The sequence below is a fragment of the Rhopalosiphum maidis genome, chromosome 2 (assembly GCF_003676215.2).
Source record: "Rhopalosiphum maidis isolate BTI-1 chromosome 2, ASM367621v3, whole genome shotgun sequence".
Lineage (NCBI taxonomy): Eukaryota > Metazoa > Arthropoda > Insecta > Hemiptera > Aphididae > Rhopalosiphum > Rhopalosiphum maidis.
This window is the reverse complement of record NC_040878.1, coordinates 40,575,762-40,603,701: the sequence shown is the minus strand read 5'-3', so window position 1 is coordinate 40,603,701 and position 27,940 is coordinate 40,575,762. Positions and strand designations below refer to the sequence as shown.

The window sequence follows — 27,940 nt, the reverse complement described above, 5'->3', positions numbered from 1 at the left end:
CTTTATTGATTCTTGTAAATATATTAAAATATTAATTTAACAAAATAACAATAAAATAAGACTTAAATAAAAAATAAAACAGCTATAATAAATCAATCAATTCACACACTCGAATACTAAATACAATTCTATACATTTCTGTACATATTCTCTTCTTGTTATTGCATATGATAAAAGTAATATAATATAATAATATAATGTATAATAATTAATAATAGTTTTTTCCACTCAACTAACACATATCACCAATATAACTGCATTGTTTGTCATAATAGACGAAAAAGAAAACAAATCATTTATTCCTATTTATCTTATGTGTGCGTATATAATAACATTTTTACCATGTTTAAAATTTAGGTACATATTTTTTTTTTGTTATATAAAAATAATAAATAGATGTTTCATGTTAGTGCAGTAGATTTTGTCAGTCAAGTGGGAAACTTCAACTAAAATTTTAAGTTCTTAAATCTATGTGATTATAATGATTATCTGTGGAATAATGGAAGGGAATTTTAGATTGAGCGAGCTCAAAATTCTTGTAGAATGTATCGTCAAAATATTATATTATCACTGGGCTCCCATTGATGGAGGAGGTGGAGACGGTGGTTCCTGAAAATAAAAATATTATATTAATATTTGAAATATTAATAATACTTTTAATAGGACTCCATATCTGCATGTATTGTCTCACTTACATTCATACAACATAGCAAATTTGTATTCAGCAAGATTCATTTTATGTTGTTAGCTTAAATTCTAATAGATCTTTCTAGGAATATAGATTGATCGTTATAAAAATTAATTTTATCCATTATTGGTCGATCACATAATAAAAAATCTGATAATTATTCTTTGAAGCTTAGATATTTTTTTTTACTCATCAATCTCTTTCTAAAGATCCAAATTCACCTGGGTGTCGATCACCAGGGACTTAAAATTTAGAAAGTAGCTCACTTGTTTGAAAAGGTTGGCGATCCCTGACTTAGATGATATTCTTACCTTTAAGTTTGATAATAGGTAAATTTAGTATAATATTAAAGCTAACAATGTAAAATGGATTCGGCTAAATGAAAATTTGCTGTTTTATAGATGTAAGACAGAACACAAGAGGATGTGTCGTCCTCTTAATGAGTTTTAATGTAATCCATACATCTGGTCCACTATTGTCAGATCTACCAAATGGTAATTTTTTAATAGTTTCCTCTTGTGTGCGAGGCTGATAAGGACGCATAAAGTACAAAGCCAAAGCAATAACAACCCAAATTCCAGTTAATAAGACAAAATTAGTATCTTCACTGTTCGATGACAATGGTCCATCCAATCTTTGAACTAAAAAAAATTTAATTTAATTTTAATATAGTTAAATCATAAAATATAATAAGTATTAATTATATCCGTATAAGTGTACTTTACTATACACATAATACATAATAATTTTAAAGTAATTAAATAAGTTTATGCAAGAATATCAACTGTTAAAAATTGCTAACTTTTTCTCATTAAAATTTACAGATTTAATTTAAATCATTTTATAATATATAAAGTTAACTTTTTGTTGTTATATAAAAAAAAATATAAAAATGTACAAAAATAAATTTTAAGAATACATAATAAAATGACTCAATGAAAAACCATTAAAATAAAAATAAATAAAGTTGCAATTTTTTTTTTTTAATTTGACAAAAATTAAAATTTGTTATGTTGAAAAGATCAAAGATTTAAGCAAACAATTATTAACTTAAAATATAAATTTACCTGGTTCCAAGCAATCAATATCTGTGCATGCCGACTGTGACTGACGTAGCTACAACATTTTTTTTTTTTATTACTTGATTACATAGATATTTTTTTAACTTATATATAGGTACCCACATTAAAATAAATAAAAATTTATTTATGTACATAATAAAAGTATATTCAAAATTGAATAATCAAGAAATGTATTGATGGTCTTCTCTATCGACAGATTAACAATCAACATTATTTTATAAAATTTAAAACTAACATTATTAATTTATACATTTATACAAGTAAAATATTAAAAATATTTCAGTTTTCATTTGGTCACAATTACCAATCTTGATTATTATTAAGTTTATTTAAACAAGTTTATAAGTTGAGATGATTTATTGTTCTATTTCTCTGCTGATAGTCAATATTTTATAAGAGTAACAAATTATTGTAGAACTTTCTCAATTTTCCAATAAAATTATAAAAATGTTTTTATTAAAGCTACTAGCTAGGGGATCAACAGAAAACAATGTTAAACAATATAATGATCTTTATAATACCGAAGGAAAAAAGTATTTATACAGTTGTGTTTAGTATTAATCATAAATTAAATTAAGCTTGCTAGTTGTGACCTCAATAATCATAGTTATTTAGTTAGGTAATAATTTATATTTAGCAATATTTAATTTATTTTAGACAAATGTATTTAATTTTACTAGAAAATCTTTAATATTTCATCATCCATACTTAAATTCAAGCACTTATTTAGAATATAAATTAAGTTAAAACAATAGTTTTAAATATTATAATATATTGCTTTGTTCATAACAAAATATAATAATATAAAAATATTAAATTAGATTTCATAGATAACTATCATTACAGCAATAAGGTATATAAATCGAATCTAATATAATTAATAATATAATATTAAGTAATAAATAATTTAATAACGTTTAATGTAAAATAAATTAACTATAAGTAGGTATACGTTATCGGTCAATGTTTGATTATTTTAATAAACACTTGAACAGATTAACTTATGAGTATTGTTTTTAAATGCCATAATTATTTTGTTTACTTACCAGTGAAAGTAGTCGTTGCATAGATAGCTCATGATTCCAAAAACATTCGCACGGGTCGTTATCGCTCATGGTAAAAAGTCAAACTTTAAAACCAACGTAATCTACAACAATAATGAAATCATATTATAGGAAAAATATCAGCCACCTCAGTCGCTCGCTACGGTGTACCCGATTTTCCAAATTAACTGACAGTACAAGTCGCAAACTATATGTATGGTGGCAATGTTATACGCGTATACTATAGGAGTACTCGATGTTACGTGTTACCTGTTGTTGTATTGAAATAGCCCGAGCAATAGTAATTATAGTAACGGCTGCGACTACTCTAAACCGGTAGGTATGTAATAATTACGCGTTTATAATAATATACGTTTAATGGATTTTAATAATAAATTGCCAGTAGGAGTATTCGACGGTGCCACGACGGACTGAACTTATCACTAAAATACTAAATAATAGTAAATAGTACAATAATAATATTATTAGAGGACGCCGCCGAACGTAAACGTCGTAAACACTATTTAGTATTTGTAGTGGTACAAAAACTATAGCGTAGCACTAACAATAATATTATACTAAAAAATGCTACAATTTGTTGCCAGTTGTAACAAAGATAACGACCATAATATTATTATCTTCGAAGCCTGGTGAACTGTGTACGACCAGCTGATAAAATATTGTTCGCATAACAATAATAATACTAAATTTAGTATAGGTAAAATTGTAAGTGACTTAATAATTTCAATAAAAATTAAATCAGCAACAACAATATGGTACCGAAAAAATATAAAACCTCTCATACGTGTACACCGTTCATTTGATATAATTATTTATTAATTTGAAAAGGGTGGGGAGCATTGGTGTTCCCCGCACTCGGGACCAAACGCGATAGGTACATTATAGGTGCACCTACTGCACCTACCTATGTCGGGCTATGCTATATTATATTTGTTTTCTAATTCGCGATTTTTGACGAATTTATAATCGGCGCAATGACAATTACGCGCGGCTGGTTTACGTTTACCTACATGAGCATTTATTACGCATTTTTTTTCAAAAATTAAGTCAACTCATTACCGCAATACTAAATAATTAGGTACTAAATATAGTAAGCAATGTCAAAAAACATAAATAGGTACCTACTATTTATCATGAAATATGTGTATAGAATATAAATTATACAGTACCTATTATAATCTGACCGAATGTGGTATAGATATCTATTTAAAACCTACTGTGCAGCAAAATGCACATTTTGAACTTTCCCCCTTGTTAAATGTAAAATAAATATTTTTACTGTGGTTCATTTATTCAAATAACTTTGAAATTTTGAATAATTTATTTATCAAACTTAATAAAATAAAATAAATCATAGATACTTGTGAATATTCATAACCTTGGATGGAATTTGAAAGCATACACCTTGACCATGAGGTAGCCATCAATGAAAATAAAATGCTCATTTTACTATCTATCATTCGCGGCCGCCGGTAAGCCTAATATATATTCGCATATGGTATATATAGTAATAGTTATATACAATATACATATATACATTATACATAGTACATTTAATTACTTATACATATTACATCATCTACATATATAGACAGTAACTACCAGTGGCAGATTTAGGGGAGGGGGTGCTTGGAAGCTGAAGCATCCCCCGTTCCGTGTATTTTTATTAAAAATTACCAACAATTCGCCAATTTAAAAAAAAAATAAAATATGTTAAATTGTTTATAATTTTTATATTGCTTAATTATGTTTAAGTATCAAATTATTATTTTTTTTCCCCCAAATTGTACATAATAAGTACTTTAGGACTATTATTATTAACAAAATATAGTACCTACTAAAAAAAAATTCTAGATCCGCCACTGCTAACTACAGTTACAGACAATCGGCTAGGTGTGAGAGTAAGTGACTTACGGTTCACCGAACAGTGAACATTATAATACCTATTATAATATAAGTAGGTACATCATTATATTCTATTATTTCTATTGGTTACACTCACAGGTTAAGTTATAAAAAAATCTTCATACGACAATGATTCAGTAGTGTTATACGAAGGGTACATAATATGTTACTATGTTATGTATATATATGTACTACATATGCATTAAAATTACAGTATATGAGTCCACACTCGTATGTATAATTAGGCTGGGTGGTGGACTTGGTAGATGGAGACTATGAAGGAATTGTTTGTAATTTTTTTCGTTGTTGTCAATTAAGATAATATTATTTCTAATGTATAATTGTGTTATTATTTCTTGAATATTATGTAATTTTCAATTTTTGACTTTTTTGTTTGACACGCTATACGTTTGTTTAAAATACATATTCTCTTAGTGGACTATAAGTAATGATTCATACATTACATATAGGTCATAGGCACAATCGTAGACATTATGGATATTGAAATAATACCACAGATGGCACAGATGGTAAAACAACATTTTCTTGGATAGATATCTACTAAAGATACGCATTATTGTATATGAATAACACAAGTGGAAAAAGGTGTAAACCGAGTAAACTTTAAAAAAAATTACAGTAAAACGGAAATATTTACGCAAAACCTGTTTTTGAAAAACTCAAAATCTAGTTACAGCTAACTAGATATTTTTTCTGGAAATATATTTTTACATTAAAAATACATTGTTTATTTATTATTGAAGTCTGAAATGATTAAAATAACATTTTTTTTCAGTAAGAATACCATAATAACTTGAGTAACTACTTGAAATATTTTTCAATGTATTATTGTAGGTACTTATACCTACAACATGTACTTTGTATATATTAATTAAAAATTTTTACCTACTATATATTTTGCAGATCAAAATTTACCTAATATTTTATATTCAACGAGCCTTGAAATCGAAACGGAATATTAATGTTGATCGAACGCTTATTTTGTTCAGTCGGAAAAAAATTAAATATGCATTGTTGATACTAAAATCTAACATAATACATTTATACAACTATTCATATAGCTCGAAGTTCACGTAAAATTTTTTTCATAATGTGATACATATTATGTTTTAGGTTTAACAGTGTGAAAGCTGTTTAACAGCCTTTTAAATTTTGTGTTATTTAAAATCTATTTCCAATGCAGTATTTCCTATATGACTGGATGAACCGATGAAGGGTCGTGCGAAGTTTGACACTTTCCTTATTATGACGGCAATATTTGACTTTCAAAAGACAGTTGACATTCAGACACTCAGTAAATTTATTCGACATCTAAAAATTTGGTATTTTTAAATATAGTCTTCAATTATAAAGACTACCTCCTAGTCCTGCTCCTCTTGCATTTTTTAAGATCATCTTTTCTTAAAGTTTACGTGGTTACGTAACTTAACGTATTCACTTTTTTTTTCTTAGTTTATACCATATCATCATTACAAATGCATATATAAATATGTCACTGACCTATATAGATAAATAAATTAAAAATTGTATTTAAAATTGCGATTTTAATTTTTTTCTTTAAATACAAAGATTATTAATAATCGATGATTGATTTTTGATTAACCTAGGCTTTTGAGCATTCTTATTCGGTTTTTTAATGTAATTATTTATTAACAATTATTGTCGCTTGCTAATGTAATTGAAATATTTAAGTTATTTATTTTAATATATTTGTATAGGTTATTTGTCGGCTAAATAATGTTAAGTTGGCTATTATGAAATATATTTTTACACGTAAGAATTTAATTAACCGACTAATAATTTTATTTTAAGGTTGTAATTTTGTTTTATTAAGCTATTAACCATATTACTTTAACATTTTGAAATTAAAATATTTAATAACCAAATTGTGGTTGTTATTTTTTAAGGATATATAGCAGTCTACCTCTGTGGTTATACATTACTATAGAATATATTAACTTATACCTATATGTATGAGACGGGTAGAAGTAATAAGTATTTTATTAAGTCATTACCAATATAGAAAATAGATATTATGATTATTATTATTATGGTGTTATTATAATATTTTTACCGCTTAAAATATTTAAAATCATTTTATAAATATTTTATTATTTTAAACATTTTATATAATACACTATTATAATATACATAGTACATATACATTGTCAGTTATAAAACATAAAATATTTTGAATAATTTTGCATTTATTATAAAGCTTATTGAATTAAAATATGTTTAGGTACCTAACTATTATTTCATTGTACAATATTAGATCTGAGATTTTTCAAGTATTAAACGGAAAACTGGGTAGTTGTTGTTAAGTACATATTATACAATTAAAAATAGTTATGTGTTTTTATTGAATTTACTAATTTATTTTTGCTCCGTGTAATGTAGAAAAAATATTCTTAAGATTTAACTTTTAATAATGTATTTAGTTTAGGTATATATAGTACTTAAAAAAATATGGGTACATCTACGATAATAATATAATATTTAAATACTTTAGTATAAATTAATTTAATTTATTAAGTCATATCCATTTTATTTAATATTGAAATAAAATATAATAACGAAAATAGCATTAGATAGTATTATAACATAAACATAGTTTGTTCTAATATATATGGTTAAAATTCTAAATTAGAAAATTACCTTAAAATTGAAAAATTGGTCAAAAATTCAACAGACTCTTGAATGTTTCGAAAAATATCAGAAAACTGAGCGAATTCAATTTTATGTTATTATTCCTATAGTTAAAAATTATTATTTGTGTACGTGTAATTTTTCTCTGCCGAAAAAAAAAGCATCCCGCCAGCTTAAAATATTAGCGAAACAGCACGCAAGCGCCGCAGATGATACGGTTCTGATTGGTCGATGCGTTGTGAAATTGCACGAAACCACTGGCAAATATTATTTTGTCAGATCGCGCGCCTTATTTAATCTTCACAAGCATACGACGTCCAATTTACGCGGGTGTGCTGATGCTTCGGGGACGGGTATCCAACCAGCCGAAAGGCACCAGGTATAATATTACATATTACGTACGTAAATTAAAATTGATAGATACCTACTTTACTTATGATTATACTCCTATACATTCTTTATTCAAATGCAAATAACAATACAAATATTAAGTATTTGCATAATAATAATATTGTTCGATTACACGATAATTTTTTTTACGCGTAGCAGGATTATTATATCTATATTAAGATATTTTTATAATAAATTTGTATCAATTTTAAACAATCAGTTTTCATATAAAATAAAACTCTGGATGTTTCAAAAAAAATAATCCATCTTGTAAGATGGAAAATAATTTTGTCTATTAATTTAATTTAAAATAAATTGTAAGTATTTTTTATAGACTAATGATATTATATATTAAATAATATTATTTCGAATAATATTTTATAAGACTAATTTTGTGAAATCAGTTAAATTTTTAACCACATCAATTAGTCTTTTATTTTTATATATTTTTTTAAAGTATTTATTATTATGTTTAAATCATTGTTTACCAAATTATTTATTTTTCCAAAATATTTAAGTTCTTATAATTTTTTAATTTTTCTTCGTTCAGTTAGTATTTATAAATTAATAATACAATTTGGAAAAATTTACAATTTATCTTTTTTTTTAATGCTTTGGAAAATAACACTTTTAAATGGATATTGCTTAACACGTGCTGTTTTACTTCTGTCTTGCATTTTGAATGTATGTATAATGTATAACTATTTTATTCCTTTATAAAGATAAATTTAGAAGATCGGTTAAAAATGATTTCAAAATTGTATATTATCGCGCCATTTAATTAAACTTGTATTATCCCCTGTTTATTTAACTACTATTTGACAAAATTTCATGGTCGTTTAATTAAAATATTTATTAGTTTTTAAATAGGTAATTAGTTTGTCACGGAGTAAAATAATATATACGTATATGTTGAATAAGTACGTGGATGGAGCGTATCTATCTGTTAGATTATTCGTGTAATTCATTTATAAACGCAATAAATTGGCGTTCAAGGTATCGATATTGCTCATGTTTTCATTAATTTTCGCATGAAAATTATATCAATTGGTAAACTAATGATATTTTAAATTATAATAATATGAGATACTTAATTAATTTTCTTACTCATAAGATGAGACATATTTTAAAATTTCTGTAATGAAAAATTTAAAATACAAAAAAAAAATAAAAAATATATATACAAAATAAGTGTTATATGTTATAACTAATCTATATATTTTAAATAAATGGGTAAATTTATTGATACACAATTTTCAATTTTAGATAATAAAATTAAAAATTTTCTTGGATTTATTTTATATTGTATTACTTATTAGTTATTTTAAAATCAAGATTTAACTTACAATATGCAACAGTACATATTTGGTTTATAATTGCCTTTGTAAGCAATTTATTGTATTTTTTGTTCATAAAATATTATAAAAAAAATATAAATTTTAAAAATTGTTTATTTCTTAAAATGTGCATGCAATGTTCATAGTAATTAATCTCCTAATATCGGAAGATTAACTTTGTAATATTTTTAGTTTTTTCGATTTATTGGGAATATTGTAATCTTAAACGTGACGTGTGCATTAGTGTATCAATAAGTAACATTATACAATTTTTGACAAAAGATTGCCTAACGGTATTTTTCAATTTCAATAGTTCTACTATACGGTAACATGAACTTTAGATTTACTGAAGTAAAAATATTCTTCAGAAATCAGAAAAATACCTTTCTATACACGTATTATATATTTTATCCTCCGGTTTCTCGTATTATCTATACAACTATATATATTTATATACTTTAAAATTCATCGATTCACTGATATTTAGTAGTACAAAATACATAATAATATAAATATATTGTACTTCGCAGAGGTGGTCAATCCAATATTTATATTTTTGATTTGCACGTTACATTTTTTTGCGGTTGTCAATAAAACACGCTGATCGACCACTCAATGACTGATTTAGTTGGATGCTCTCATCTCACACGTATATACCGTAATATATACCATGTTATATCATTATTTTAATATTTTTCTGTACGATGTATTAGATAGGTTTAACAACTACCACGTCGAACCTAATGATAATGAAAAACGAACAGACATAATAATATGCGTTATACGTGTGTGTACAATGGGCTTTATGTTTTCCTACTTTGGCCACGGGCATTGTTGTTTGATAATTGCTGGTTAATTAAATTGCAGTGAACGCGGGCACCGGGTCCAGTATACTCATAATATAATGTGTCGACGACAGTTCAATCACGCTGGCTAAAGCCTTCATGTATCATCCCGACGCATATTATATGATTATTGTTGTATACCCTCTTTCGTCGTCGATAAAAAAAAAAAAAAAAAAAAAAAAACGAGTTTTTATAATATTTAAGTATTATTTACATTGTTTAATCATTGCGGCGCGTATACTACAATCGGGATTTGTTTAATATAGCGTAAAAAAACAAAAATCAATCGCCGACCCCTGAAGAATAATTTAAATGTTCGCGATCGTATAGTTATTATATTGTCTGCAATACAATATTAAAAAATCAAAATTTATATTCTGCAGGAGAGCGGGCGGATAGTTCGAAGACGCAGTTTGGGGGGGACGATCGCACGATATGGCTACGGACGACGAAGACGGCGGTGTCGGAGCCAACACGCCGCCGGCGGTCGCGCTGGAGTGGCGTAGGCGACCGGGCAGGGAACAGTGGTCAAACAAAACGGATTTTCTGATGTCGGTCATAGGGTTCGCCGTGGACTTGGCCAACGTATGGCGATTTCCGTACCTGTGTTATAAGAACGGTGGAGGTGAGCTTTTATATATATATACACGTATATTTTATAATATTATAGTGTGTTTGACTATATGTGCGTCTATATATAATATTATGTGTATAATTTAATATTATTTAATAGTATAGTACACTTGAAGTCACTTACTGTGTTGCACGAATTTGGCTACAATATACGTGACTGCGGCAATGACGTATTATTCAATAGAAGAGCTAAAATGTCCCCCTCTCCCGTTTGCTTTAATATATATAAATATTACATACCACTATATGTGTTGTCGTAAACTTTAGTTATTGGCATTCACAGCAACTCCCAATTCAAGTATTGTTGAGAATTCCTCGGAATGGGAATATTCTTGTTCGGTATCGTTACCGGAAATTAACTAGAGTGTCATCCACCGGTAACCATGGTTTACAAAAAGTTAGACCATCTCCGATCAGAACCGTTATTTTGTTACACAATTATAGGTAGATCATTGAATTCAATTCAACAAATCCATTTCAGTTACTCAATCAACGACGAGATAAGTAATAGCCTGCAATAGGTATACACTCAACATTTACTGTACAACAGAGTCGTTCCTATACTTGTCCACTTTTTAATATTGTTTAAACAAAAGCTAAATTATTTAGAACAACGTATTTTTGCATCCAGTTATTGGTTGTTATGTACGGTATTTCATTATATTAACCATAACTCATATTCTATTTTTAATATGAAAATATATGTAATTTCATTTAAATCATCAATTACAAAAATTATAAGCCGGTTTAATATCATACAATATAGGTACTTCTTTAGAGGGTTAAAAAGCAAGATAGTGAAGTTAAAATGTTTGAATTTTATTAAAACATTTCATTAAATGAAGAAAACAAGTTATCTAATTATGAAAAATGTAGTAGGTGCCTCTATTCTTGAAATTTTACTGTGTATATTATTTCATACTTTTTCTATAGTTTCACTAGCTTATTAAAAAAAATTATTTAAACTCAACTTAAGTTTTTAAACTTTTACTACAACATTTGATGTGAAAATGTTATCTATATTTGCAGTAAAGGTGATAATTAATAATATAGATACCAAAATAGTTGTACCTGACGATGTTATTATGATTTAAATAACCTTTAGTCAAAAAATTAATTTCAAAGGGGGGACGTGCCCCAGCACGGGGCTACAGTATTAAAATAAAAAATTATAACTACATACAATTTATAATACTGTTGAATGTATTGTAAATATACCCATTAAAATATTAGTCCTACCGTCCATTAATGTCAAAACTATGTGAATTAAATTATTAAATATAAATTACATAAAGGAGTTAATTATATATTATTTATATCATATAATAATTAATTATACTTATATATTACGGACAAAAATAATTACATTTTAAGAGATAATTAATATGATCCAAATTCAATTAAATGTAAGAGACTTCAATGAGATTATATGAGTCTGTCCTATACCTAATATTAATCTGTAGTGTTATTTTTTGGTTTTAATTTTAAGTTATTTTTTTTTATTTTTTTTAAAAGCATATTGTAAATGATATGAGAACAAGTGAGAACTTCTTTTACAATAGTATAACTTACATTTGTGTATGAAAAAGTATAATTATTTTATGTTTGGAATTTCTGGATTAAAACAACTTGAATAATAAATACAACTTGAGTTTATTATAAAAGAATATTCTCTATGGTGAAATAAAAAAGATATTTAAAAATAATATAATATTTTTTACGTAACAATTAAAATTCTTTTTATTACTAAATAATTCTCGAATTTAAATAAAAATAAACTATTTGTTGATGTCTGGTATAATAACTTTTTTGTGAAAAAAAAACTAAGTAGAGATTTTATTTTTCGAAACCTTAGGAATTTATATTTAATTTTTGTATTTTATATAATAAATTATTTTAGAATGAACTTATATAAAATTAAGTTTTATAGACAGCTATTATTATAAAAAGTACAACTCGTTTCAATAATATTTAATTCATCAATAGATACTATATGAATATGTAACATAATTTTGCTTGTTAAAATGGAATAATAAAAATTGAACGGAAACCTTTACTTTTGTGGTCTGGGTGAATAGAAGGGGGCTTTATATTGTAAGCTTCTTTCCGAGAATCTTGCAACGGTTAAGTATAAAATACACGAAGAAGGGGAAGTAAAATCTGAACCGTTTAAAATGTAATACAAAATAAAAAGAAGAATGTATATCAGAAAAGCGAGTTCACCGGAACTGATGACAATTTTCTCTTTCAATCGCCTTCTCTAATACGTATTTCATTGACGGGCGTATTTCAGTAAAAAGGTTTTGAAATGTTAAAATGTATTTACACCTCTTTCATTATTATTATTTATCAAGATGAAAAAATTTAAACGATTGAGTATTTTCAAATAAAAAGCTATTACCTACCTTTTAGTTTAACAGATAAGAGGAAGGTAATTTGTTTCATTAGTGAACTTATTCTTTTATAAAATATCAAAAATTAGAAAAGAGGTATATTTTAGTTTTTGTGTATTGAGTTTAATATTTACTATTCAAAAAAATAAGTAATTTTATATATTTTTAACTATTCGGAATTCTAAATATTTTATAAATAAAAAGTTAATTAATAATTTAAACATAATTTTTTAAAACTGTTAGTACAATAAACCGCCAATGGTCAAAGATTAAAATGAGGATTTTAATTTTGTATTAAGTGTAAGTATATATGTGTGTCATGGTTTTTGAAAATCACGGAGTTGTTAATTATTTTTTAAGATAAATATATGATTTATGACTTATTTGTTTTTATGCACCCTAAACAACACCAATGTACATCATTTTCCAATTAATCCGCCCACACAGAGTCACTCTATCATAATTATTATTAAAACTGAAAACAATTTATTAGTTGATACAAGTAATAGGCTTAATGGTAATATTCGACCCATAAAAAAAAAAAAAAAAATAGCAAGCTAACAATGACACTGTGTATAAACGCATAATACCTACGTCAGGTGTACGTACCTAGTATACGCGTGTTTAAAGAAGACGCATTACATTTGCATGTTATTTTATTGACATTAGTCCGATTTTTTTTGTTCAAAACTAGATTGACGTATTCCTAATAAAACCCACTAAAATACCTGTACACATCACACCATCACTCATCAATCTCGTCATCGGCGTATAAATGGATTTGGTTGTATTCGTATCAAATAAAATAAAATAAAAAAAACAGCCAAACTCGTTTATTGTTATATTATGAAACTGTATAGTGTACTGAACCGTGTTGGGCTTAATTGTATACCTACGTAATTACTTTTTTTTTTAATATTATTATAATTAAGGTTTGTTTGCTAAATTCATTCGTCATCATACTTATCATTTGTATTTTCACCGTTTGTTATGTTAATTGTAATTTTTTTTTATTTTAAATTGTTTTATCGTACAACGTGTTCGTTTTGTACATTTGCGCGTGTAACGTGTGTTCAAGATAATCGTTTTCATGACACAATAATATATATATATATATATGAGTGAGTGTACATGTGTTTACACTGTTTACAGTTTTGACTGTTTTGAATATTATTTCCGATTTAAATTCTAATCATCCATATCAACATGTATGTTCTCGATATTTGCGATATAATATCGATTATACTATTACCTCGTTCAATGCATTCTTCTAACGATGCGCAATTTGTCTTATGTAACATAATAATAGTCAAATATGGAAATGGGAAAGTTATCAAATTCGGCTAATTACATTAAATTAACGTTCAGAACGTTAAGTTATAAGTCAATAATTAACAAATAATCGTTTGTTCAAACATTAAACTGTATAAGTTTAAAATTAATACAAAGAAAATATTAATTTAATTCAGTCAATAAGAAGTTTAATAAGTATTATTTTTAATTACCACTTGGATTACGCACATAATGATTGTGTACCATTCAAATTGCTTAAATTATAAATAAATATATTTTTTTAAATTCATCCCATATACAACTCCTTACAGCACACTTCTAGCTGTTTGAGTAATTAAAAATTCGTATCAAAAAAATTATTAAACTAAGGTATTATTTATTTTTTATATGTATTTAAAATGATTTTATTTACATTAATTTAAAAGAATAATTGTTAACTAGTTGTTAACATTAACTATAGTTATACATATAAACGTGATTTTAACTTAATATATTATTTTTCAAATTAACTGGAAATAGCCAAGTTGTTACAATGGATTATTTATCTTGTTAGGTTATTAAGTTAGAAAATGAACTAACTTTTCAAGTTAAAAAGTTTGGAAACATTAACTTTATAGCTAACTTAACTTTAACTTGTACACCAGAATGCCCTCACATTTGATTATAGATAGGTAGTTTATTTGCGTATGAAGGTCGACACTAGTTTTTTCACCGCTGTCAAAGGTTGCTGGTCGTCGTAACGAGAGCATTATTACTCAGCACATTTTTATTTTTCAAACGAATGCACGTTAATTAGCCGTCACGTCATTTTTATTTCCTCCCGTCAAAAATAGCTAATTTGACCCGTAGTAATGTGCATACGGTGGGTAAGTATGCCGGAGTATTTTAAAACAATAGGCTCCCTGAGTAATACATGTGACAAAAGTGATTTATGAACAGCGTGGTACATGACATATCCATAATGTACTTGTCAGACCATGACTTTTGGTCCACTCTGTGCATTTCACATGCACCAGAATTACGAAAAGATACAGCGTATGGGATTTTATTTCATGAGTAGGGGACACTCACTGGAATATAATATAGTGCGATATAATCATTATTGATATTTTTAAGTATGAAAACGCCCACGGCCACGACGTACCCACGTGTGGACGTGTTTCATTCGTTTTATTTATTATTGCACTATGCGCCGAACGTGCGGAAAGATGGTAAATATACAGCGGGCTGCAATAAACATAAAGACTCAGTAAATCTATCGACAAGTCAAAGACAAAAAAATTGGCTGCAAGGTATATGGAAATTATATGCAAAACTCTTATAGTCAGTGATTCGTGTACAGATCAGTAGTAGTTCGTATACCCACCTGATCAAAGGAGACTTCCTACGGGAAATGAGAAAATTTTGTTACCGGCAGGAAATAATGTTCGAACACACGGAAATGGTTCATTAAAACAGATAAATCGTACGTATATTAATACACCTTTAGGCATATCGAGAATCAAAAGGTGTAAACGTAAATCACGGTCTTCAGATTATTCAGTATTATCTCAGTAAGCTACTCGTGATACCCATATACCTGGCACAGTTTAAAATTGCCCGTAGTCTGTAAAATGGTAAATTACAACTCGATAAATATATTCAACATTTTCACATAGGTATTACACATTTATACTTACCTATATATATTTTACTTATATCCGCACTAAAAAGTTGATTTTTGTTGTGAACTTATTCGTGTTTTTTGCGCGATTATGATTACTAATTAATTCAAAAATACATTTTAGAGCCTGAGTAAGAGAATAAATAAATGCGTATTAAAAATAAAAATGAAATTTTTTCAAAGAAGAAAATATTATGAGATTACTTTGATTCTACACTAAAACATTTTTGTACCTATATTTTTATTTCACGAGCTAAATAACGCATAATATTTCAATGCTTTGCTTTATAGAATACTAATTGGTAATACAGTACCAAATTAAGCTATTTTAACACGAGAACTATGATATAGAATCACTGGACTTATTATTTTTTAATTTATTGGCTTAATTCCAATTTTATTCTTTGAAAAAAATAAAACCAATTTTGAGTTAAATATGGAATTTTAGATTTAAAATCATAAGTTATTGAAATAATGCGTTCATATGTCAATTCATCTGAAATACAATATAATAAATAAAATCCTGAGTTCGAAATCTGTTTCATTCTTCTGGGTAAGAAATGAAAAATAATCTATTGAACAAATTATTGTTCGTATACCTATTCTGCACATTAGTGATTCTATTGACTTTCTTACACCGTGTGGGAACAAGATATAAGGTACTTTCAATATTATGATAAACCTCTTACTATAGTGGAATTATTGTATTTATGAGATGAAATTCTGACAGATAATACTTCTTTATAGAACGTAATAGTCTCGGAAAATTAATTTGTACAAATCTGTGCTTTAATCTACAAACAAATTTACTATAACATTTTATTTTTATTAAGTTTATTGTGATTTTATTATTTCGGAGAGCCACTATACATTACTTATCTTTATACTTCCTTTCATTACAACAGGAATAAAATATTGTAATAAAATTGTCATTATTAAAATATTTAAATTTTTATGTTAAATAACAACTACTTATTATGATAATTGTTTTCAATATTTTAATATTTAATTATATTGTTATAATTTTTTTTAGATTCTGAGCAGATCAATAAATGCGTTATAAAATAATCATCGTTTTTGATTTTGATTTTTTTTGGAGGGGGGGGGGGTTGAGATACTTTTTATGGAAGAAAAATGCATCAATCTTCAATTTAGATAGTAGTTAGTTTCTATTAAAAAATTGGTACTTGTTAGTATTTGGGGATGGGGAAGCTGTAAAAAGAAAAAAATTTAAATAATTTATTTAATAATCCGAGGAAAAAATTTGAGAAAAACTAGAATTTACAATATGATGAATGAATTCTTAACAGAATTATAATTGTTTTAATTGTAAAAAATGAATAACTAAAGAGACTCGTGTTACACGATATAATGTTTATGGTATAACAAAAACCTTGAAGTTATAATACAAAATCCCATATAAGTGGTTCTTACAGCATTTAAAAATATGGAAAATACACAAGCACAAATATTTTTTATTTGCGTTTGAAATCAATTCTTTACAAAATCAAAGAAAATATTTGAATTATTTTGTAGTAAAAATGTGTATAATTTTCAATTTTAATAGCTTAGACTTGATAATTAATGCAAAAGTTTCTCATACCAATTTTTTTTTTAAAAACAACCTAAAACTTTTAAAGTAATTTATGCACAATTTTTTTATAGATATTTCTAGCTAAAATTTTGACAAAATTAAATACTTATGTTAAAAATGAGAATTTTTGTTATAATTCGAAAAATATTTGTAAAGATTTGTAACTATTCGCCGCTATTTATATCTATTATTATTTTCGTAAACATTAAGAATACTTAGATAAATTTTAGGCTATTTGTATACCACAACTCACGCCTATCTACGATACGTCGTAATTGACTTTAATATTAGTTATATCAATTATAATTGATTCTATAAAATATGTGTTATTAATTTTTTGTCAACATTAACTTAACCATATACTGATACCAATATAAATTACTAATAAAAAATAAATATAGTCTGATACATCATCTCCGCTCAGAATCGTTTTTAGTACTTTCAATGATTTATTATTGAGTTCAAATAACCCTTTTATTACTATAGTGATTTACTCAACGATGAGCTAACATCTACTTTACAACAGAGTGACTTCCCAAAATGTTTAAATTTAATACATGACTATATTTCATATAAATTAAATTCAGTCAGTTAATTGATTTGATTTACTAAACCGGATGATAATATTATAACGTTAATAGTTATTACTTATTAGTTTTAATGCAATATTCACATGCACTTTGTCATTTTCAATTTATTATTACTGATTTAACCTTAATTATTGAGAAGTTTCCTTTACTTCTATCACTCGTTATACACCTTAAATGTCTTTAATAATAATGTATGATGTACTCTATTAAATTTCAAACCACTTTGTCATATAGATCAAAGGGCTTTTGCACTTATGATTTACATTATCCATATCGGTAATGTATAAAAATTAAATTATTTTCAGCACATGTAATTTTACTTATTTATTTATCTGTAAGTATTGTAACGAACAAGCCAAGAAGACAATTTTTATAAATAAAACAAACATAATGTAATACAATCTATAGGCGAAAAGACCATAAATATGTAATTATTATTATTGTTTAAATAATATTTTTCATTGTTTTATTCCTTTTCTTTAATTTTTAAATATTATTCTATTTTTCATTATTTCAATCGTTACTAAATTTAAAAAAAAAAGGAATTTTTCAAAAGTTACTATCTTAATAATTTTAATAAAATAAAGTTAATAGATAATTAGGTAGTACCTAGTAGTAGTACTAGCTATATCATTTATTTATGAAATAATCTTTGTTAATAGTATTAAATAATTATTACTTAATTATTTTTGTCATAATTGATATCTGTTCTAATTTGATACAATTAATTTTGTAGTCAATATGCATACGAATCATTAATAGTTTGAATGATAAATTATTCAGGTAAAGCAGATTCACTATAGCTTATGAAAAAAAATATGTGAATAAATATTTAAATCATAATAAATAAAGAATATTAATAAAAATGGATTTGGTAAACCAGTTACATTATTTATTTGAAACTATTATTATGGCTGTTTAGCCCTCATCGCCGTAATAATAGCCACGGCATATAATACTATTACATATATTATTGCACATATATTTTTATCAAACTTTTTATGTATCCTAAAATTTGTGTGAGAATAATATCGAAAGATATTTGAACCACAGATACCGACAATTTTTTATTGAATATCAAAAATAAAGATATTTAATAATATTATATGCTTTTATCATTATAGTCATTATTTAGTTATCACGCTATACTTTGATTTTAAACCTTTGGTCTTTTGTAATAAATTATGACCGAGTTAATATTTATGTTCTCTATGCATATATGTAGTAATATTTCCTATATTAAATGCCTGTAAGTAAAAATAAATAAAACGAAAACCTTTAAGTTTTTTTTTATCGTTTTTAATATGATTGTTATTTTTTCAAGGGGCATTTTTAATACCTTATTGCACTATGTTGTTGGTTGGTGGAATTCCTTTGTTCTATATGGAATTGGCCCTCGGGCAATTTTATCAAACTGGAGCAATAACATGCTGGGGTAGACTAGTTCCACTGTTCAAAGGTAAGTAAAAATTTTTTTTACAGTTTATTGAACATTAAGACTGATTTTCAATAATCTTATTTGAATTTATACATTTAGGCATTGGTTACTCAGTCGTCTTGATTGCGTTTTATGTGGACTTTTATTACAACGTAATTATAGCATGGGCATTGAGATTTTTTTTGGCTTCATTTACGAACATTTTACCTTGGACCACCTGTGACAACGACTGGAATACAAACTACTGCCAACCGGTAAATTGTGTTTTATTTTCCTTTGTCTATACATAATATTTTTTAAGACTGATTCTGTTCTTTCTATTTCTGTCTAAAAATATTTAGTCAATTGTAACTAGATTTGGTTGTTCCTAATGTATCTGTATAATACAATTTGTATATATCCATTTCATTAAATTTTGTTAAATTATAATTGTATAGATACAATTAAAATACTGTTGTATTACGTATTGAAAAATTAATTATTACTATTATTTTATTTTAATGACTATTAAAAATTATTTCGACTAACATATTTACATGCATTTTTAAATATTAGTTAACAATATGGTCAAATGATTCAAGTTTAAGCTCAATAGACAACGTTACAGTATTAGCAAATGATTCCCGCTTAGCGTCTGCTTCTTCGGAGTACTGGTTGTAAGTAATTTATTTTAGCACAATACGCACATTAAATAAAAAATTTTAATTTTTTAGACGTAGAGTGCTTGAATTAAACCACAGCGAAGGTATTCATGATTTGGGATATATTAAATGGGATATGGCAGGATGTTTGTTTTTGGTTTACCTTATATGTTACTTCAGCTTATGGAAAGGAATATCTACTTCGGGCAAAGTTGGAAATTTTGTTTATTTTTATTTTTTATACATACAGTTTGTTAATTCATAAAAATATGTTTATTATAGGTTGTTTGGTTTACTGCATTGTTTCCATACGTAGTATTAATTTTTTTACTTATCCGAGGAATCACTTTACCTGGTTCAGCACAAGGAGTTCGTTATTATTTGTATCCAAATTTTTCCATGATTGCTAAACCAGAGGTAAGATTGTTTATTTATCAAATTAAATGTGTTTCATAAATAGTTTCTCGTGGTTTAGCACTGTAAATGTTGATGTATTATAAAAATGCATAGTACTTAAAATATAAATAAGTATACTTTTATTTATTTACTAATGGTGTCAAAGAAATTTCATTATAAGTATTTATATGATGATCCACTATAGATATAAGTATCTGTTTTTATCCATGACAATATTCTGTTTATTAGAATTTTACTTATTAATTGTATATCTACATGAATATGTTATACTATAATCGGTTGTGTTTGACTTAATTGATAACAGTTGAACCGATTTAATAATACTAAATATAAGCAGTCAATCTAATTCTACCAACATCTTATTAGTTGATTCACGTAGGTATGGAAAAAAAATAAAAACAATTTTACATCAAAAACCTCTACATGGCCACATATTATACTAATAATATTATATTCGCCTCATATTTTTATGATTAAAATTATACAGCTGTTTACGTATTCCGTTAACATTGCGACGGATAAAGTAGTGCCCATTATGACACCCATTGAGGAAATGGAATTGTCGTGTCAAAATGAGATTTCATTTTCTTGCTGAATCCTATATTGACCACTATAAGCAATAGCCTATGTATTATACGTACACTAAATCTTTCAAAAATGTGCACCTTACTTATACTCACTTACTGCATTTTTTTATGAACCACTACCGTCAGAATAAATCAAACACTTTAATGTAGGTATATAGTGTACACGCCTACTTGACATATCACGATATTATATATTACTTTATATTGTGAGTAAATATAGGTGTATTATACATAATATAAATTATAAAAGTATGAATTCTAGTATGAATTCTCGATCAAATTTCAAACTTTTGTTGTTGTGTATATGTAAATATTATCAAGTTAAAAATATATAAGTGTAATAATAAGGATATCAAATTTGCTTTTGTATTTTAGCCAAAATTAGAATTCTGTTCAAAAAAATGTATACATTTGAGTGATTAATGTATTGATTTAATTTTAGTGCCTAGACTTTAAAATATAATAGAAAATATTTAACGCACATACCACATAAGTTATATGAAATAAGAAATTTAATTTATCGGTACTTTTGAAAATAATTTTGATCTTTGTAACATTTTAAAGTTACCTACCTAAGATAATTTATAACAATATAATGGATTCAAATTATTTCTGTATTTAATTTTATATGAGTAAAATCGGTTAAAAAGCGACCAAAATATTTTACTATAAGAGATGACTTAATTTTATTGCAAACTTGTATTATAATTTTATGTTTTTTACATTTTATTTTAAATTTATACATTTCTTTTAGTTATCAAAATAGTTATATTTTAATTTTACTTACATTAAGATGATAATACAATATAACTTCATAATTTTATTTTGTCATTGACAATATTGAACACTGTTTTTTTCTTTAATAGCATTAATTTGTATTATAGGTTTGGGTTGATGCGGCTACACAAGTATTCTTTTCATTAGGTCCTGGATTTGGAGTATTATTAGCATACGCTTCTTATAACAAATATCATAACAACGTTTTGAGGTAAATGTTGTTTATTTTGATTTCTCTAGAATACATAAATACATAATATTTGGAAAGTTATTTTACTCTTTCTATAAATATTATACTACATTATGCATCATGTTTTGTGTATATGATCGTTTAGAGATGCATATTTAGCGATTATGTGCAATTCGATAACGAGCTTTTTATCCGGCTTCGTTATTTTCACTGTCCTGGGTTATATGTCTCATGTGTCTGGTCGACAAATTCAACATGTGGCAACCGAAGGACCCGGATTAGTGTTTATCGTTTATCCTGCAGCCATAGCAGCGATGCCAGGGTCAGTGTTTTGGGCTTTGATATTCTTCATGATGCTACTCAACTTAGGCCTCGATAGTTCGGTACGATAAAAAACTTCAATTACAACAATAGTACTTTGTACTTACATATTATGTGCTCTATTTTGATAATTAATTTTTATTTTATATATTGTTTAACATTACTCACGTCATATTATATATGATGATCATATAGTTTATTGTAGTTAATTATACTAGTAAAATCAGTTAATGCTGAAGTACTAAGGATATTATTACAATTTACAGACATAATATGTACCTATATATTGGTGTATTATTTAGTATAATAATTATTATGATACGTTTCAGTTTGGAGGATCGGAAGCAATCATAACTGCGATGAGCGACGAATTCCCATTGATAAGACGTAATCGGGAAGTATTTGTAGCGTTGCTGTTTCTTCTCTATTTTGTGGTCGGTCTCGCATCGTGCGCTCAAGGAGGATTTTACTTCTTTAATTTACTCGATCGCTATGCTGCCGGTTACTCGATGCTCATCGCAGTGTTATTTGAAACTATTGCCGTATCGTGGATCTATGGTAATAGAACATATATTTTTTAACAAAGTATAGTAAAGAATTAATTTTTACTTTGTTTCAACCACAAAGTAAACATTATTTGAACGCTAATCGGCTAATCCACCAGAAAAAAAACAAGCTTTTACAAAAAGATTTATTTGTAAAAGCAGAATATAAAATATATTATGTTCAAACTAAGTAGAGTCTTTTGGATGTACTCAATCGGAACATCGATAAATCTACTCATTGTTTGTTTTAAAACTGTTAGGCGCGTGTATAGTGGGTAGTTTTGCGAATCACACAATAGAGGGATAGAAGCACGGATGAACAGTTTTCCAATTAGATTACATCTTATTGAGAGGCGAATCGACGGAACTATATTCAAGTACAATAGTGATGTTGAGCTGGGCTCACTGCAATCTTTGGACCATTATTATTTTCAAATATTTCAAATAGTTAAACACAGCCAATTATCATATGTGAATTATAAATAAATAACATTTTATACTTCTTAGGATCATGGTTTTTTTTTCATGACAAAATCTGTAGTTAACAACTTAATGACATTTTTCTAGATAGGCACAAATATATTTTATATATAGCCAACGGAAATTTCAATACTTCTGAAATCTATCATTTATGTCCAAAATCTAGCTTATCAGTATCCATAACTCATAAGAAATATGTATTTTTTTCTAATATATAGTTTTAAAATTTAAAAAAAATATGCATAATAATATATGTTATAGCGATCAATACTACACAATGATTCACGGCCCGTAAGTTTAGAACACTGATAATTGATAATATTAAATTATTAAATATATATAACACGTGACTATATATATATAGTTTTAATGGTGAAAGTTAAACAAAAACTAATGGTGTTTCAATAATTCATCTGTTTTAAAATTGTAATCTATAGGTGTCGATAGATTTTGTGACGACATCAAAGATATGATGGGCCATAGTCCTGGCGTTTACTGGAGATTTTGTTGGCGGTTTGCTGCACCTCTGTTCTTAGTTGTGAGTAAATAATAAAACGTTAATGCCGAGTTGCTTAACCAATCGTTAAACATTTAACAAATCAATAGTGAGCTAATGGTCGGTGTCTTAAACATGATTTAGTGACCCGTGATGGGTCCATTAAATTTTAGCGAATCAATAAATTAATCAATTTTTCATGCGACTCGACATAAACATGTCATATGCGACTGAAAATAACATACATATATGGATACAAATACTTTGTTTTTGATTGTTTTCACAATAGTTTATCATAGTGTACGGACTGTTGGGATATGAACCGTTGACTTACGAAGGTTACGTGTACCCGGCTTGGGCGAATGTGCTCGGTTGGATAATCGCTGGCAGCAGTGTCGCAATGATTCCAGCGGTAGCGCTTTATCAGTATTGCAACACCTCGGGAACGCATTTACAGGTAATTTTGTCCCAAACCAATATTGGAATGTAAATTGAATGCTAAAATTAAAATTAATAACTTATCCAGAGAATAAAAATTTTGACTACACCTTGGCGGGACGAACACGACGACGATCCGATTTCTATTAACGGACTGCATATACTCTCTGATCCAGCGCAAGTGAGATTGACCAGTCCCGTTGCATCTGTGGACGTTTGAGTTCCAATAGAAACGTCATCATATTATACCCTCTGAAATCCAATGATTACAAGTGAATTTAAGCGAGTAAACAGCCGATATCGTCTGTCGCTTAAACAATAGTGTTTAAATTAGTTGTTTTAATTCAAATGATTGCATACATAATTTTAGTTTGCCTAATGAAATGAGAGCTGACACTCAAAAATGCTTGTGTGCTTATGTGTGAAAATCAAATAACCATTTCAGAATTTTTCGTAAATGAGTTTGGTAATAAAATAGTTGTAGGAAAAAAATAGTAGGTAATAATACGTTATTACGCTTATATTAAGCTTTTATGATTAATTATTAATTTTATTATAGACATTTATTCGTTCTTAGATTTTAAGTATAAAAAAATTTAAACCCCGTTGCAAAGTCGATAATTACACTGAAGATACGAAGATACTCGTATAGTTGTTTTGTAAAGTCAACGACAACGACTATTTAAATTACGATGATCTCAGCCTCCGATCAAATAATTGTAATAAACCGTCATTAACTTGTATTTTAATGATTGATAATAATCAATAGCATTGTTACTCGCTAGTTTAAGTATTGAAAGCAGTAGGCAAATTATATTGGAATTTAATAGTTTAAAATAAGAATAACCACAGCGATCTACCGGTGTAGACAACTGTGATAAGAACCTATCGCTAGGTATGTACACTACATTACATATTAGGTACATCATTTTTAATTTTATTTCCCTTTTATAAATTATTATTAGGATAGTATTATATAACTTCTTTGATTAATGGCTATTTTTTAGGGGAGTAAAAGTCTTACAATAATATTAAATCTGAAATTGAATGAACAGTTAATAGGTATATTATTATGTTATATCTACGAGTATATAACTTTATTAGGTAGGTAGTTTGTTTTATTTTGATAAAACTTCAACACAAACAATTTCAATGAAAATTATTTTGAATATATTATCGTTCTGAGTGTTTTGATGTTCTATAAATACTACGTATGGAAAAAAAAATAAGAGCTCAACTGTTTGGTTTTTTTGTAAAAACAATTATGAAATAAATAAACGAAAACAATCTTGTTTTACAGTTAACATTTTTATTATAATTAAAGATATCTTTAATCGTGGTTTCTAACGAACAGTATACGTATATTATAGTATCATAACATGAAGTTTTACAGAGACATAGCCCTTTTTGATAAATGATAAATGCACCTATTAGTACCTAAGCTGGTAACTTAGGTAGGTAAATTTTATCTGTAATATCTAATTACTAAATGTTTGTTTCTGTAATGAACAAAACGTATATAATGAATGTATTGAGTGTGTTAAATGTAAATAATCAGTTATATTTTTAATATAACTTTTCAAATTTAAAATAGCTTTTCACTTATGTTGTTTGTTTTAGAATAATAATATAATAATCATGGTGTATTGAAGTTACTATAGTGTAGTTATTACTTTACTAGTACGCTGTACAAGTACAATACTAATTAGTTATTATACATAAGTGATAGACTAGTTGCCTGTTCAGCACGTTAGTATAGGTACGTAAAAAAATTATTTTCTAGTCATTCTTAAATACAAACAAAAACATTCTTTCACTCCTTCAGAAGTTGTACATGTGTAATATTTAGCCTCAAGTTCTGTAGTTCAAAACGTAATTTAATACTTGAATGATAAATCTAATTGGTTGAAATCGGGGCCAAATAATTTGTTTTTATCGGTTATAATAAAAATACACCTATTGAAACGTTTATAATTTTTCTGGTCTGTGTGAGTTACTGATGAGTCTTAACTCAAATGTATAATACTTTTAGTTTTCACAAATGTGATTCAAAATAATATACCTATTGTGAGATAAAAAAAAAAAATTGTAACCTAAAAAGACAATTTCAATTTTGAAAGAAACGTTTAGACAAATTTATGATGGTTAAAAAAATAATTAAGTTTTTGATTAATAATTTAGAACTTTAGCTCATGGCAATATCTTAGCCATACGTAGTGAATAGCGTTGTGTTAAGAGTTTTGGCTGACACCAATCTTAGTAGAATAGTCTAACTTACATATATTAAATAACGTATGTTAGTAGTTACTAGTTAATAGTTATTAGTTAACGACATATTTGTCGAAATATTAGAACAAAGTAGTTTGTTTAGTCGTTGGATTTTATATCAATTTATGTATTATTAAGGTTTTATTAATGTACTACTTATTTGTACACTTTATAAATAATTATAAAACAGTCCGAATCAACAAAATGTTAATGATATGAGCATAAAAAAATGTGTGTATATAATAATGTGAAATTAATATATAATTATATTTATATAGGTGCCTAATAATAAATTTAAGTACTAAAATAGTATGTAAGTTTTATCATACATTATATTATATTCAAATTACTTATCAATCAATATTAAAAATATAATTAATATTTAGACCGAAATGTATTGATCATTTTAATACATAATAATATATATCCGAAAATACGTAGGTACTTTAAGTAGACATTATTTTATAATAATATATAATAATTACCAATGCTTTTGTAGAACAAACATATTAAATGCTATATTATAATAACCTATCATTGTAACAAAAAATTATTTAAAAAAAAAGTTTGTGTGTTATTATATAATATTACACTTATACCAGAAATACATAAACTTTCAATTTTGACACTTTTATTTGTTTGTTGTTACTCTATGTCTCTACATACATATATTGGTAGCAGTATGCACTATACATTTAAGCAATGTATTCACGCTAATACGTAGGTACCACTAACCATTTCAACTGAATAGACCTTAAATTGAGATGGGTTTTTAACTTTTAAGGATGTATAAAATTTCAAATTTTAAGTTATTTTGGTATGTTCTAATCATACAAGTTACTTTCTTTTTTTAAATTTATGACGTCTTATTTTCTTTAGTTTTATATAGACAATATTTATTCAACAATTTTTGTAAAAAGTTTTTTTTCTAACCATAAAGTCTACAAAGTTAAGGTAAATTTAAATTTACAAATAATAGCTGTTTTAAACGAAATTTCAACCACGTTCATTTCATACTAAAAATATCCCTAATGTTGTTTAACTACTATTTGTACACAAATTACAGATAAAATGCTATTACGTAAATAAACACTCGTGTTTATCAAATAGGTATTAAAATATAAATAAAACAAATTTTAAATGTGTTAATTTTTGTGCTTTTTAATTTTTTATTATCCTGATATCTTGAATTATT

General features: G+C 26.4%; 2 protein-coding genes across 6 annotated transcripts; one reads left to right on the top strand and one right to left on the bottom strand.

Annotated features, from left to right (window-relative positions):
- Nucleotides 1-57: 57 nt before the first annotated feature.
- On the bottom strand, nucleotides 58-13,759 carry LOC113554713 (uncharacterized protein C34C12.4). Of its 4 annotated transcripts, none has more exons than XM_026958672.1 (5): nucleotides 13,736-13,759; nucleotides 2,817-2,917; nucleotides 1,756-1,804; nucleotides 1,151-1,329; nucleotides 58-609 (listed from the first exon to the last, which is right to left on the bottom strand). In XM_026958672.1, the coding sequence occupies exons 2-5, from the start codon at nucleotides 2,883-2,885 to the stop codon at nucleotides 568-570; spliced, it is 339 nt and encodes a 112-aa protein (XP_026814473.1). In that variant the 5' UTR covers nucleotides 2,886-2,917; nucleotides 13,736-13,759; the 3' UTR covers nucleotides 58-567. The 4 variants fall into 4 exon arrangements, with proteins under 4 accessions (XP_026814473.1, XP_026814471.1, XP_026814470.1 ...); XM_026958670.1 differs by lacking the exon at nucleotides 13,736-13,759 and adding an exon at nucleotides 7,419-7,552 and having other exon boundaries at nucleotides 59-609; XM_026958669.1 differs by lacking the exon at nucleotides 13,736-13,759 and adding an exon at nucleotides 2,985-3,453 and having other exon boundaries at nucleotides 59-609.
- On the top strand, nucleotides 7,713-26,999 carry LOC113554711 (sodium-dependent dopamine transporter). 2 transcript variants are annotated; one of them, XM_026958666.1, is made up of 13 exons: nucleotides 7,713-7,788; nucleotides 10,365-10,606; nucleotides 19,472-19,606; nucleotides 19,685-19,839; nucleotides 20,141-20,241; nucleotides 20,299-20,437; nucleotides 20,509-20,643; nucleotides 22,115-22,218; nucleotides 22,343-22,580; nucleotides 22,848-23,076; nucleotides 23,981-24,081; nucleotides 24,329-24,496; nucleotides 24,566-26,999. In XM_026958666.1, exons 2-13 carry the CDS (start codon nucleotides 10,417-10,419, stop codon nucleotides 24,695-24,697), a joined length of 1,827 nt encoding a protein of 608 aa, XP_026814467.1. In that variant the 5' UTR covers nucleotides 7,713-7,788; nucleotides 10,365-10,416; the 3' UTR covers nucleotides 24,698-26,999. The 2 variants fall into 2 exon arrangements, with proteins under 2 accessions (XP_026814467.1, XP_026814468.1); XM_026958667.1 differs by having other exon boundaries at nucleotides 7,763-7,807.
- Nucleotides 27,000-27,940: the final 941 nt, after the last annotated feature.

Bases quoted from the DNA above. Each gene is read 5' to 3' on its own strand.
- LOC113554713 (XM_026958672.1), bottom strand. From the start codon at position 2,885: ATGAGCGATAACGACCCGTGCGAATGTTTTTGGAATCATGAGCTATCT. The intron at 1,330-1,755 runs GTAAATTTATAT...AATTTTTTTTAG, and splicing joins TATTGATTGCTTGGAACCAG to TTCAAAGATTGGATGGACCA. The intron at 610-1,150 runs GTATGGATTACA...TTTTATTTTCAG, and splicing joins CTGACAATAGTGGACCAGAT to GAACCACCGTCTCCACCTCC.
- LOC113554711 (XM_026958666.1), top strand. From the start codon at position 10,417: ATGGCTACGGACGACGAAGACGGCGGTGTCGGAGCCAACACGCCGCCG. The intron at 20,644-22,114 runs GTAAGATTGTTT...TTTGTATTATAG, and splicing joins CCATGATTGCTAAACCAGAG to GTTTGGGTTGATGCGGCTAC. The intron at 22,581-22,847 runs GTACGATAAAAA...GATACGTTTCAG, and splicing joins ACTTAGGCCTCGATAGTTCG to TTTGGAGGATCGGAAGCAAT.